Source organism: Hypanus sabinus, chromosome 8 (genome assembly GCF_030144855.1).
Source record: "Hypanus sabinus isolate sHypSab1 chromosome 8, sHypSab1.hap1, whole genome shotgun sequence".
Lineage (NCBI taxonomy): Eukaryota > Metazoa > Chordata > Chondrichthyes > Myliobatiformes > Dasyatidae > Hypanus > Hypanus sabinus.
This window is the reverse complement of record NC_082713.1, coordinates 79,362,625-79,375,373: the sequence shown is the minus strand read 5'-3', so window position 1 is coordinate 79,375,373 and position 12,749 is coordinate 79,362,625. Positions and strand designations below refer to the sequence as shown.

At 41.9% G+C, this 12,749-nt stretch overlaps 1 protein-coding gene across 2 annotated transcripts in view; it reads right to left on the bottom strand.

The window, feature by feature from the left end:
- Positions 1-10,324: 10,324 nt before the first annotated feature.
- Positions 10,325-12,749, bottom strand: part of dock11 (dedicator of cytokinesis 11) — a 307,563-nt gene continuing 305,138 nt past the window's right edge. For both annotated transcript variants that reach the window (XM_059977401.1, XM_059977402.1), the window contains exon 53: positions 10,325-10,964. In XM_059977401.1, coding sequence (XP_059833384.1) covers positions 10,854-10,964 — 111 coding nt within the window. In that variant the 3' untranslated portion in view covers positions 10,325-10,853. The remainder of the gene's footprint in view (positions 10,965-12,749) is intronic.

Below are 12,749 nucleotides of genomic sequence, written 5' to 3'. Positions count from 1 at the left end.
TCACTGTGCAGGGATGACTGGTACACTCTGGGGGAAATGTGACGATAATAAAGTGTAGGTGGGTATATGATGGTTAGCACTGAGTCAATGGGCCAAACGATCTGTTGTATAACAAATCATAGCTGGAGCTGTGGCGATTGTTTAGGTGCTGTACAGTTGGATTGCATCAGGAAAAGAAGTGTAGTGAAACCAGACAAACCCACAGAAGTATCTGATCCAGTCAAATGCCGTGTCCATGAAAGGATAGAAAGAATGTCCAAGATATTTCTTCCACTGAGAAAAGTTGACCTTGTTCCAGATTTGAATAATGCTAATACACATTATATAAAATCCTAAGATATAGGAGCAGAATTAGTCCATTTGGCCCATTGCATCTGTTCCGCCATTCATCATTGCTGATCCATTTTCCCTCTCAACCCCATTCTCCGGCCTTCTCTCCATATGCCTTCATGCCCTAACTAACGACTTGGCCTCCACAGCTGCCTGTGGCAATGAATACCACAGAATTGCCACTCTCTGTCTAAAGAAATTTCTCAAGAGAAATTTAGAAATTCTTCTATCATCTCCATTCTACAAGAACACCCTTCTTTTCTAAGGCTGTGTCCTCTGATCTTAGACTTCCCTTCCACAACAAACGTCCTCTCCACATCCACTCTATCGAGGCCTTTCAACATTTGATAGATTTCAATGAGTTCACCCCTCATTTTTCTGAATTCCAGTGAGTACAGACACAGAGCAATCAAATGCTCTTGTATGACAAGCCTTTCAATCCCGGAATCATTTTCATGAACTTCCTTTGAACCCTCTCCAATGCCAGCACGTACTATTTCAGATAAGGGGCCCAAATCTGCTCACAGTACTCCATGTGAGGCCTCACTGGTACTATATAAAACATCAATATTGTACGCTTGCTTTTATATTCTAATCCTCTTGAAATGAAAGCTAACACCATATTTGCCATCCTCACTGTGGTAAACTATGTATAGCTGTCGGGACACGCCCCCCTGCTGACTGCTCCTGTGGCTCCTCCCACAGACCCCTGTATAAAGGCGATTGGAGGCTCTGCTCCTCCCTCAGTCTCCAGGATGGTGTGGTCACGTTTGCAGCTAATAAAAGCCTATCTTTTGCCTCCCGTCTCTGAGAGTTATTGATAGTGCATCACTCACTACAGACTCAACTTACAAATTAATCCTGCACAAGGACTCATAAGTACCTTTGCAACACAGATTCTTGAATTTTTTTCTCCATTTAGAAAATAGTCTACCCTTTTATTTCTTCTACCAAAGTGCATGACCATACACTTCCTGTTACGTATTCCATCTGCCACTTCTTTGCCTATTCTCCAAATCTGTTTAAGTCCTTCTGCAGCCTCTCTGCTTTTTCAACACTACCTGCCCCTTTACCCATTTCCTAGCATCTGCAAGCTTGGCCACAAAGCCATCAATTCCTTCATCCAAATCATTACGTGTAATGTAAAAAGACCCCTGTGGAACATCACTAGTCACTGGCATCCAACCAAACAATGCTCCCTTCACTCCCCCACTTTGCCTACTGTCAATAAGGCAATGCTCTATTCATGCCTGTATCTTTCCTGCAATACTATGGGCTCTTGACCTGTTAATCTGCTTCATGTGTGGCACCTTGTCAAAGGCCTTCTGAAAATCCAAGTATATAACAACCACTGATTCTCCTTTGTCTGTCTTGCTTGTTGTTTCTTTAAAGAATTTCAACAGATTTATCAGAAACCATGCTGGCTTTGGGCTATTTTATCACGAGCCTCTAAGTACCCTGAAACCACATCCTTAACAATCGACTCCAACATCTTCCCAACCATTGAGATCAGACAAACTGGCCTATCATTTTCTTTCTTTTGTGTCTCTCCCTTCTTGAAAAGTGGAGTGACATTTGCAATTTTCCATTCCTCTGGAACCATGCCAGACTCTATTGATTTTTGTAAGATTACTAATGCCTCCAAGTCTCTTTAGCTACCTCTTTCAGAAACCTGGGTGTACACTATCTGGTCCAGGTGACTTATCTACCTTCAGACCTTTCAGTTTCCCATAAACCTTCCACCTATTAATGGCAGTCCACAATCTTCTGACTCCTGATATTCTCAAATTTCCAGCATATTGTTATTGTCTTCAAAAGTGAATATTGATGCAAAATACCTTATCAGTTTATCAGCTATTTCCTTGTCATCCCTTATTTGTCAAGCATTATTTTCCAACAGTCCTATATCCACTCTCATGTGTCTTTTAAACTTTATGTATCTGAAGAAACTTTTGGTATCCTTTCTAATACTACTGGCTAGCTTGCCTTCATATTCCATCTTTTCCTTCTTATTACCTTTCTTAGTTGCCTCCTGTTGGATCTTAAAAGCTATTCAATCCTCTAATTTCCCATGAATTTTTGCTCTATTATTTGCCATCTCTGGCTTTTATGCTGGCTTTTACTTCCTTTGTCAGTCACAATTATGTCATTTGCCTTTACAATACTTCTTCCTCTTTTGGATGTATATATCTTGTGCCTTCTGAATTGTTTCCAGAAATTCCAGTCTTTCCTGCTCAGCCATCAGCCCTGCTAGTGTTCTTTACTAATCAATTTTGGCTTGCTTCTCTCTCATGCCTCTGTAAATTCCTTCACCCCACTGTAATACCGATACTTCCAAATTTAGCTTCTTCTTCTCGAATTTCTGGATGAATTCAATCATATTATGATTGCATGCCCTTAAGAGTTCCTTTATCTTAAGCTGTCTAATCAATTACAGCTCATTGAACAATGCCCAATCTAGAATAGCTGATCACCTAGTGGACTCAACCATGAGCTGCTCTACAAACCATCTCATAGGCATTCCAGAATACCCCCACCCTCCGCACTTGGGATCTAGTGCCAGCCTGATTTTTTCAATCTACCTGCATATTGAAATTCTCATGCTCTTTTGGCATGGTTTTTCTATCTCCCATTGTAAATTGTAGACTACATCCTTGCTACTGTATGGGGTATCTATACAACTCCCATCAGGGTCTTTTTATGTTTGCATTTCCTTAGCTCTACCCACAAATGCACAACTTCCAACCTTATGTCACCTCTTTCTGATGATCTGATTTCATTTTCTGACCAACAGAGCCATGCCATCCCCTCTGCCCACCTGCCTGTCTTTTCAATACAGTGTGAATCCCTGGACGTTAAGCCACTACATGCTGCCCGTTTGTGAACCAGCTACCTCATCCTCAGCACTATCACTCTGTTTCCCATCCCCTGCCAAATCCCTCCTGAACAACTCCAACAAACTTGCTTGCAAAGATATTGGTCCCCTTTGGGTTCAGGTGTAACCCATCCCTTTTGTACTGGTTGTACCTCCCCCACAATAGATTCCAATGATCCAGAAATCTGAACCCCTGCTCCCTGCACCAGTTCTTCAGCCACGCATTCACCTGCCAGGTCATCCTATTCTCACCCTCTCTGGTACATGGCATAAGCAGCAATCCAGAGATGATTACCCTGGAGGTCTTGTTTTTCAACTTTCTATCTAACTCTATAAAATATCTCTTCAGGACCTCCTCAACTTTTCTACTTATGTCACTGGTGCTAATACGTACCAAGACATCTGGCAGCTCACCCTTCCCCTTTAGAATGCCGTGGACCTGATCCAAGACACCCCTGACTCTGGAACCTGGGAGGCAACATACCATCCAGGTGCCTCTATTGCACCCACAGAATCTCATATGTTCCTCTGAATCTCCTATCACCACTGCAGTCTTCTTCACCTCTCTTCCCTTCTGAGCCACAGCACCAGACTCAGAGGGGCTCCCCCCCCCCAAGTAGGTTATCCCTTTCAACTGTATCTGAAGTGGTGTACTTATTATTGAGGGGAGCAGCTACAGGTGGACTCTGCATTGGCTGTGCATTTCCCTTCCTTCTCCTGGCAGTCACCCAGTTACCTGTCCCCTGCAACCTAGGGGTGACTATCTCGGTGTAGCTTCTACTTATCCCCTCCTCATTCTCCCATATGTGCTGAAGCTCACCGAGCTGCAGTTCCTTCACACGTTGTCTGAGGAGCTGCAGCTGAGTGCACCTGGTGCAGATGCGGTTATCCAGGAGGCTGGAGGTCTCTCAGAAGTCCCACATCCCACAAAGCATACAAAACAGCGGTCCTGGAGCTGTTCTCACTACACCACTCTGCCCAAACAGATGAGGAATGAAGAGCTAAAATCAAAAAGAGAAACTTTTCAGATACTCTACCTTGTCCAAGCCTGATGGGCCAAAGCCCAGGCCAAACACTGTCCGCTCTGCTTGTGTTATTTTTATTTGCTCTTTCTGATGAATCCTGCTCAGTGACTAGTTGCAGCCAACTCCGAAAAACTGCTGCAAAGTTCTGTCTTTTTAATCTTGAATGCAGATCTGATTGAAAAGATGGCTCCCTTCATGTACTCCCACTCGGTGATTGGTAGCAGGTCAACTCCAACGCGGTGAGTTTTAAGATGCGTTATATCGATGCAGTGTCTTGAAATGGCTTTACATTATTTGGTTTAACTCAAAATGATTGGGAATAAAGTAGAAGTAAATTTCATTTATATTGAGAAAATCCAATGTATGATTAAGATAATAAGAAACAGCAAAAGCTGAAAATATCAAATGGGGTTCTGAAAGCTGTGATTTAAGGTTCTATGGGTAAATAAATTAATGAAACATCCAATGACCAAAGAAATCTTCTCTTGAATCACCATGTAATCATGTTGCTTCTTGACTGTCGGTGTTCTTTGCACTCGTACATCTCTTCACAGGTGTCAGCAGCAAGCAGCGAAGTGCAAAAACAAGTTGTAAATTCCACGTATGCTTTGAAGAGTGAAGATGATAAAGCAAAGATGGGTGTGTGGGGCTTGGAAAAGGATAAATATAAGCAGGATTTTAGAACATCAAGTCTTTCTTTTTACGATATAAAGTACAAGAAACCAGTCAAAATTGACAGGTTCGATGGCTGATGATTAGATTAGCTGTAAAGGCATAAAGATAAAAGTAGGAATAAAGAAAATGAAAGTTCACAAGTTCAGCTGGCAATCAGTATAAACAATTCTGCTGGATCTGTGTGGGGGATGAGAATGTGAACTGTGAACTGCAGGTCATTGAATGGATGGATGAAATAGAGTGGTGGAGATGGAGACAGAGGAGGAGGGAGGGAAGGAGGGGTTGGGAGGGTTTAGGGTGTGTCGGGGGGGGTTAAAGGGGGAGAAGAGGTGGGGAGTGGGGGTGTATGGTAACATGAGTGCCCAGGAATGGTAAAGACTACAGAAAGTTTTTTTTTAAATGGAAGCTTGTATGATGTTTAGCTCTGGGATTTTTTTTGTTTGTTCTTTTTCAGTTAGTAGGGTTTTTTTTTAAATTAGTAGGGGTTCTTTTTTCCCTTCTTTTTCTTTAAAAAAATATTCTTAACACTTTATTTTCTCTTATTATTATTGATATATTGCTTATCTTTGTTAATCAGTTATTTGCTAATTTAGTTCCTTATTGTATATAATGACATATTGACTTAATGTATTTTTTGTTAATCTTCAATAATAATTAATAAAAAGATTTAAAAATGAAAATAAAGACTACAGAAAGTAGTTGACACAGCCCAGTCCATCACAGGCAAAGCCTGTTCACCAATGAGTACATTTAAACTGATGAAGTAAGGGGCTTATTGGTGATCTGAAAGAAATTTTTCTTTCACCCAGAATATGGTTGGAATCTGGAAGACATGTCTGAAAAGATGGTGGAAGCAGAGACCAAGATGTAGAAGGCTACTGACCAAGTGCTAAAAATGGGTTTGGTATAACGAAGTACTTAATGGTCAGCATGGGCACAGCAGAAAAGAGGGCCTGTTACTGTGCTAGATGATGCAATGACCATTTCACCAGAGTGACTGTACCTTCATCTGCCAAGGCCCAATTTCAGGATATCTTTCCATTAATTCTTCTTCCCTGCCAGGATGAGATCTGGCACAATCTAGAGGAAGAACACCTTACATAGTTGCTGACCTTCATTCCTATCATAAGTGACTCAGGCCTCTGAAATGCCCATGACAGAATGACCATACCATCAAATACCTTTGGCATTGAGATATTGTCTGGAGCAGGTATCCAGGTTCTCTATTATCCTAATAATATTCCTCACAAGGGGAAGAGGGGAAGTGCTAATGATAGGATGCCAGGTACTTGAGCAGTGCAAACTCAATTCCATAGCAGGGTGTAAGAAATAAAACCAGGAATCAAACATGAAGTCATAGAATTGAAGCAGGATCTTTGCCCCAATTCAACAATGCTGAAAATTTTGTCTATTTGAGTTAGTTTCATATATCTGCATTTGGCCAATGTCCCTCTAAACCTTTCCTATCTATAAAGTGTATATAATCATATAACAATTTCAGCATGGAAACAGGCCATCTCGGTCCTTCTAGTCCACGCCGAATGCTTACTCTCACCTAGTCCCATCTACCTGCACTCAGCCCATAACCCTCCATTCCTTTCCTGTCCATATACCTATCCAATTTTTTTCTAAATGACAAAATCGAACCTGCCTCTACCACTTCTACTGGAAGCTCGTTCCACACAGCTACCATTCTCTGAATAAAGAAGTTCCCCCTAATGTTACCCCTAAACTTTTACCCCTTAACTCTCAACTCATGTCCTCTTGTTTGAATCTTCCCTACTCTCAATGGAAAAAGTCTATCCACATCAACTCTATCTATCCCCCACATAATCAAATACCTCTATCAAGTCCCCCCTCAACCTTCTACGCTCCAAAGAATAAAGACCTAACTTGTTCAACCTTTCCCTGTAACTTAGGTGCTGAAACCCAGGTAACATTCTAGTAAATCTTCTCTGTATTTTGTTGACATGTTTCCTATAATTCGGTGATCAGAACTGTACACAATACTCCAAATTTGGCCTCACCAATGCCTTGTACAATTCTAACATTACATCCCAACTCAATGCTCTGATTTATAAAGGCCAGCATACCAAAAGCTTTCTTCACCACCCTATCCACATGAGATTCCACCTTCAGGGAACTATGCACCATTATTCCTAGATCACTCTGTTCTACTGCATTGCTCAATGCCCTGCCATTTACCATGTATGCCCTATTTTGATTAGTCCTACCAAAATGTAGCACCTCACAATTATCAGCATTAAATTCCATCTGCCAGCTTTCAGTTCACTCTTCTAACTGGCCTAAATCTCTCTGCAAACTTTGGAAACCTACTTTATTATCCACAATGCCACCTATCTACATACCTTTCTAAATAAAGCCTGAACTCTGAGTTGTACCTACATTAATCCATTTCTCTGGCAGGCCATTTTACGTCCACATTGCTCTCTGTGTGGAAAACTTTCCCCTTCAGGTGCCTTTCAAATCTTCCCCCTCTCATCCTTTGTGAAGAAAATGGACTGCCACATCTATGTTGGAAACTTGCAGTGAGGAAATTGTTGTCCCTTGCATCCTCTTTAAATCTTTGCCTTTCATCTTAAGTTTCTCTAGTTTTAGGCTCTACCAGCCTTGGCAAAAGGATGTGATCATTACCTTACCTATATACCTCATCGTTTCATAAATCTCTAAGGCATGGGTTCCCAACCTGGGGCCACAGCCTCCTAGCTTAATGGTATTTGTTCAAGGCATAAAATGGGTTGGGAACCCCTTAGACTTGAACAATCCATGGGAAACCACTCTCCAGCCTATCCTGTCTCTTTCTCACTCAATCCCTCCAGTCTCAGTAACACCCTTGGGTATCTTTTCTGTATCCATTCTGGTGTGACAGCAGAATTCCTTTACCCAGTTGAACATAGAAATCTACAGCTCATTATAGGTTCTTCACCTCACAACGTCATGCTGACCATGTAACCTACTCTAGAAAATGCCTAGAATTTCTCTACCTCATAGTCCTCCATTTTCTCTAAGCTCCATGTACCTATCCAAGAGTCTCTTAAAAGACCCTATTGTATCCACCTCTACCACTGTTGCCAGCAGTGAATTCCACACACCCATCACTCTCCGTGTGAAAAACCAGCCTCCGACATCCTTCCTATACCTACTTCCAAGCACCTTAAAACTACGCCCTGTCACATAAGCCATTTCAACCCTGGGAAAAAGCCTCTGGCTTTCCACACGATCAATGCCTCTCATCATCTTGATGATGCATCAAGACTGGATCAGATTTCACAAGTATTCCAAGTGGATTCACACCTATGTCACCTTGTACAGCTGTAATGATGTCCCAACATTTGCAATGGGTTCCCAACTCTTGTACTCAATGTTAGGCCTTTCACAGGGTTGATCTTGTTCTTTATGACACTCTCCTTGCCAAACATTTTTCCCTTAGGATCTAAAAATTCATCAACCTCTGTACATTCAGCAACAGAGCTTCCTCAGCACTCTTGGATAGAGAAGTCCATCATCTTGGCAAATCTCTGCTCCAAATATCTAACCCTTATTAAGATTCGATTGCCTCCATTTTCAGATACCCTAGTCAAGAAAAGCATCGTCAAAAGTGATCTTTTTCAAATCCTGTAGGAACTTTGTACCCACACAGCAGATCTCATTCCTCCACTGTTCCCATCAGCCCAAGCCGTCTCCCTAATCTGACAGCAACTGGCATCAGAATTGAATCCGGGTTGTTGAAGCTGTGAGGTGGTAATACTAACAGCTGCATCACTGCTCAGACATTGTCACTAAAGGAACACAGATGACGGAGAAAATCAATTTATCCCCGAAAGATACACAACTGGACCCCTATGAATCAGCTTATGGAATAAACAAAGAAAACGCTGGAAACAACCAGGAGGTCAGGCAGCGCCCGTGGAGAGAGAAACAGTTAATGTTTCAAATCTGAAACATTTTCAGATTTCTAGAATGCTTTTGATTTGCATTTACCAGTTTATGGGATTGGTCCAAGAAATTAAACAATACTTAAATTAAATCTTTAAACATTACAAGGAGAAAAATAGCTTCCTTCGTAGGAAGTACCTTGAGCATGGGTCACATTGTTAGAAGCTGAGTTAAGTGGTAGAATTTTGCATCTTTCTTTTCCAGAATAGTTACAGGTATTTGAAGCCAAATAGGTTTGCAAGATTGAGATGGAGAAGCTTTGTTTGGATAAGAATATCATGTAAGATAGTAGAGAGACAGATAATACAGCCACGATTCAGAATGTGGTAAAACTAGATCAAAGGGTAAATGTGCTGCTGTGGGTCCTAACATTTGTTTACCTCAGGACTTCATTTGATTTTCCATATTGAACATGTAGTGTTGGACTCCTTACTATTTTGATATTCACTCTATTTCTCTCACCCTACAATATTGTCTGTGCTTTTTATCAATATTTAAACTGTGAGTGATAAGACTTCAGTTATCAACAGACAAGCAGACTGGACACACCTCACCTACTGTGTAACTGTTAAAAATCTGCAATAGTTGAACCACTTTCATTTTTACACATCAATGTTCTTTTGTCTTGAGATTCACCTGGCACCAATTTGCTGTTGGTTTCACTGTTTATACATCAGTCCCAGACAACCACTCTTACATTAGCCCATGGCCAATAAATCATTGTCAAATCAGAGAAGACAGAGCTTCCTAGGCTGATAAGAATAAGAGAAAGCAAAGGGTAGAACACAAAAAATAAGACAGGATTTTAAATCTTAGCTTTGGCTTTTTGTCAACATTTCAAAGATTCAATCACACCTCTGAGGACTGGGAGTCTTTGATTGGGGCAGTTCAGTAATACACTGCTGGAGGTGCCGCCTTGTTGAATCTTATAAGTACTGTATACACTAAAGACCCCATAGCACTATTCAATAAACAGCAGGGTTTCCCCACTTCTTCCTAAATCTATCCAGATGCTTAAACCTCCTCCCTTCAATTTGAGAGCTTCAGATCCTGATCTTCCCTTTCTTGAAGGAAGATCTGACACTGTTATAATAGTCTTCCTGAGAATGTAATCATGTCAGTGTATTGGAATTATATCCAGGGTACTCCGTGAGGACAGCATAATGGCCAAGTTCCTCATTCACTCAATAGCCTCTGATGAGACAAAGGGAACAGGGGCAATTCCTCTGGTAAAGGACTTTGGTGAGCGGTGGGTCACAAGGTATACTTTGTCCTGGCTATTCTCTGCCAGCAAGTCAAGAACCTCAATTATGACCAAAGCCTACAGAGATATTAAAGTACCTAAGGAGAATTTCTATCAACACCAAGGAAGATTGAGAGGGCATTTGGATTCATTCAATGGACTGTTATTCAATCAGTCACAAAGCTTTGCATCACTCCCTTCACAGAAAAATAAGTAAACTCCATATGAAATATCCTGTATATAAAACAATGAATATATTTCAGGATTTTTTTTACACTATAGATTGCAGTGTGTTGCTACTCACAGTTACAAATTAAATACACATCAGTTTGAGATGACAATTTGACATACAGATGTGAGATACTATTTCTATTTTATACTGTACACTTGGAAAAGAATTGGCCACCTTGAAGTATTCGGTTTGGGACTGGTGTTCCAACCCGATCAATCATTTTCAAATCCACAGTTCTGTAAATCTCCAGTGCAGACAGACGTCCCGATGAGGCTCTTCAGAGTGCAAGGCATCGCGCTGTCCTGTAAGGCCTGGGTGTGTGGATTGAAGAGCACTTTTCTTACAAGGGAGGGCTGAGAGGGTGATCAGGATGCAGGGTAGCCGGTGCAAGAGGAGTCTGAAGTCCTGCAGTGCCAAGTTCAAATGCAACACTGTCCTGACAATCCAGCCCTGCTTTCCATTCTGCGAGGAAAGGATCCATTAAGATTGGGCAACACCTCTGCTTGGTGGTGGGTGTCAGAGTGTCGAGGGGAAGGCAGAGTGGCCTCTGGCTGTTCCACTGATTGCACTGAAAACATGCAGCGAGTTCCTCAGCTGAGACGTCACCAGTTCATCTTCTGGCAGCATCTTGAATTACAAAGGGGTGGGGGTGAGAGAAAAGAAAACAGTCACAGTTCCAGGAGAGGCTGGAATAAGCATAATTTATAATCATTTACAAGAGAGCTCAGGAAGAAGATCCTTTGTCAAATGTCAAGATGGTCACTGACACTTAATCAGCTCTTTAATTCCCCCAAACTATTGCAAAGAGGCTCACTCTCGATCTTGAATGGGCTTGGCTGCGTGCTGGCCTACAAAAAGGAACCTTCCCAACACCTGCGTGCACGGCCCAGCTGGCAAGCACTGAGCATACTCCCACAACTTCCATGCCAGTTAAATGAAGGGTGACAGTTGCAGAAATACCTGAATCTTATTCAAGGAGGGGGATGCTGTAGCTACCAAAGATTCAGTGGAATGCCTGGGGTTGCAGACAGGATCAGCCACAGTTCTGAGGAGGACAATGAGCAACTTGGAGAGCTGAGAGTCAGACAGTGGCTGAGTGAGGGTGGGAATTTACTGGAAGTGTATGCACAAAGCTCCCTCCCTCTTACACTTGATGCAGAAATTATGGAATGCATTTACCCATTAATTTCTTCAGCACTTCATAATAAGCCAGCATGCTTGAAATAAAGGAGAGATCAGAAGGTTAATAACTTTCACAACATTGCAAACAGCTGAGTAATGAGGCACATGGAAAGGTCAGTGAAAATGAAATATATTAGAACATAGAACAGTACAGCACAGTACAGGCCCCTCGGCCCACAATGTTGTGCCGACCCTCAAAACCTGCCTCCCATATAACCCCCACCTTAAATTCCTCCAAATACCTGTCTAGTAATCTCTTAAACTTCACTAGTGTGTCTGCCTCCACCACTGACTCAGGCAGTGCATTCCATGCACCAACCACTCTCTGAGTGAAAAACCTTCCTCTAAAATCTCCCTTGAACTTCCCTCCCCTTACCTTAAAGCCATGTCCTCTTGTACTGAGCAGTGGTGCCCTGGGGAAGAGGCGCTGGCTGTCCCCTTAATATCCTGTACACCTCTATCATGTCTCCTCTCATCCTCCTCTCCAAAGAGTAAAGCCCTTAATCTCTGATCATAATCCATACTCTCTAAACCAGGCAGCATCCTGGTAAATCTCTTCTGTACCCTTTCCAATGCTTCCACATCCTTCCTATACTGAGGCGACCAGAACTGGACACAGTACTCCAAATGTGGCCTAACTAGAGTTTTATAGAGTTTTACATCACACTTCTTAAACTCTATCCCTCGACTTATGAAAGCTAACACCCCATAAGCTTTCTTAACTACCCTATCTACCTGTGAGGCAACTTTCATTAAATGGACAAGTCAGACCTCTATCTGCTTTTCAAATACATCATGACCAAAACTACATTTCAACTCCATCTATTTGCTTTCCTGACTTTGCCTTCAACTCTCGCTCTTCCCAGCCCTTCCCCTCAGTCTGAAAAGAGTCTCACACTTTGAATAGCCCCTCTCACCTAGGAAGAGAATATTCAAAATTAAGTCACCTATATCACACACCGTACGCACAGCTAGCTCACATACTTCTGAAAACGCAACAGTATTCTGCTTGGAGTTTCATAATCTTGCCAAGGAGGAAATGATTTCCTGCTTTTTTGTGTTACACACATGACAATTGAAGCCTGAATTATCCCATTGGTGGACACAGCACTGGATAAAACAGCTTTCTCAGAGTAGCGAGATGATAGACATTTTCCCTCTGCATAAATTTCACACCTGCTGTCTGGATAGTTATGTTTTTCAGCTTTACTCAAGACCGATTGAAAATGT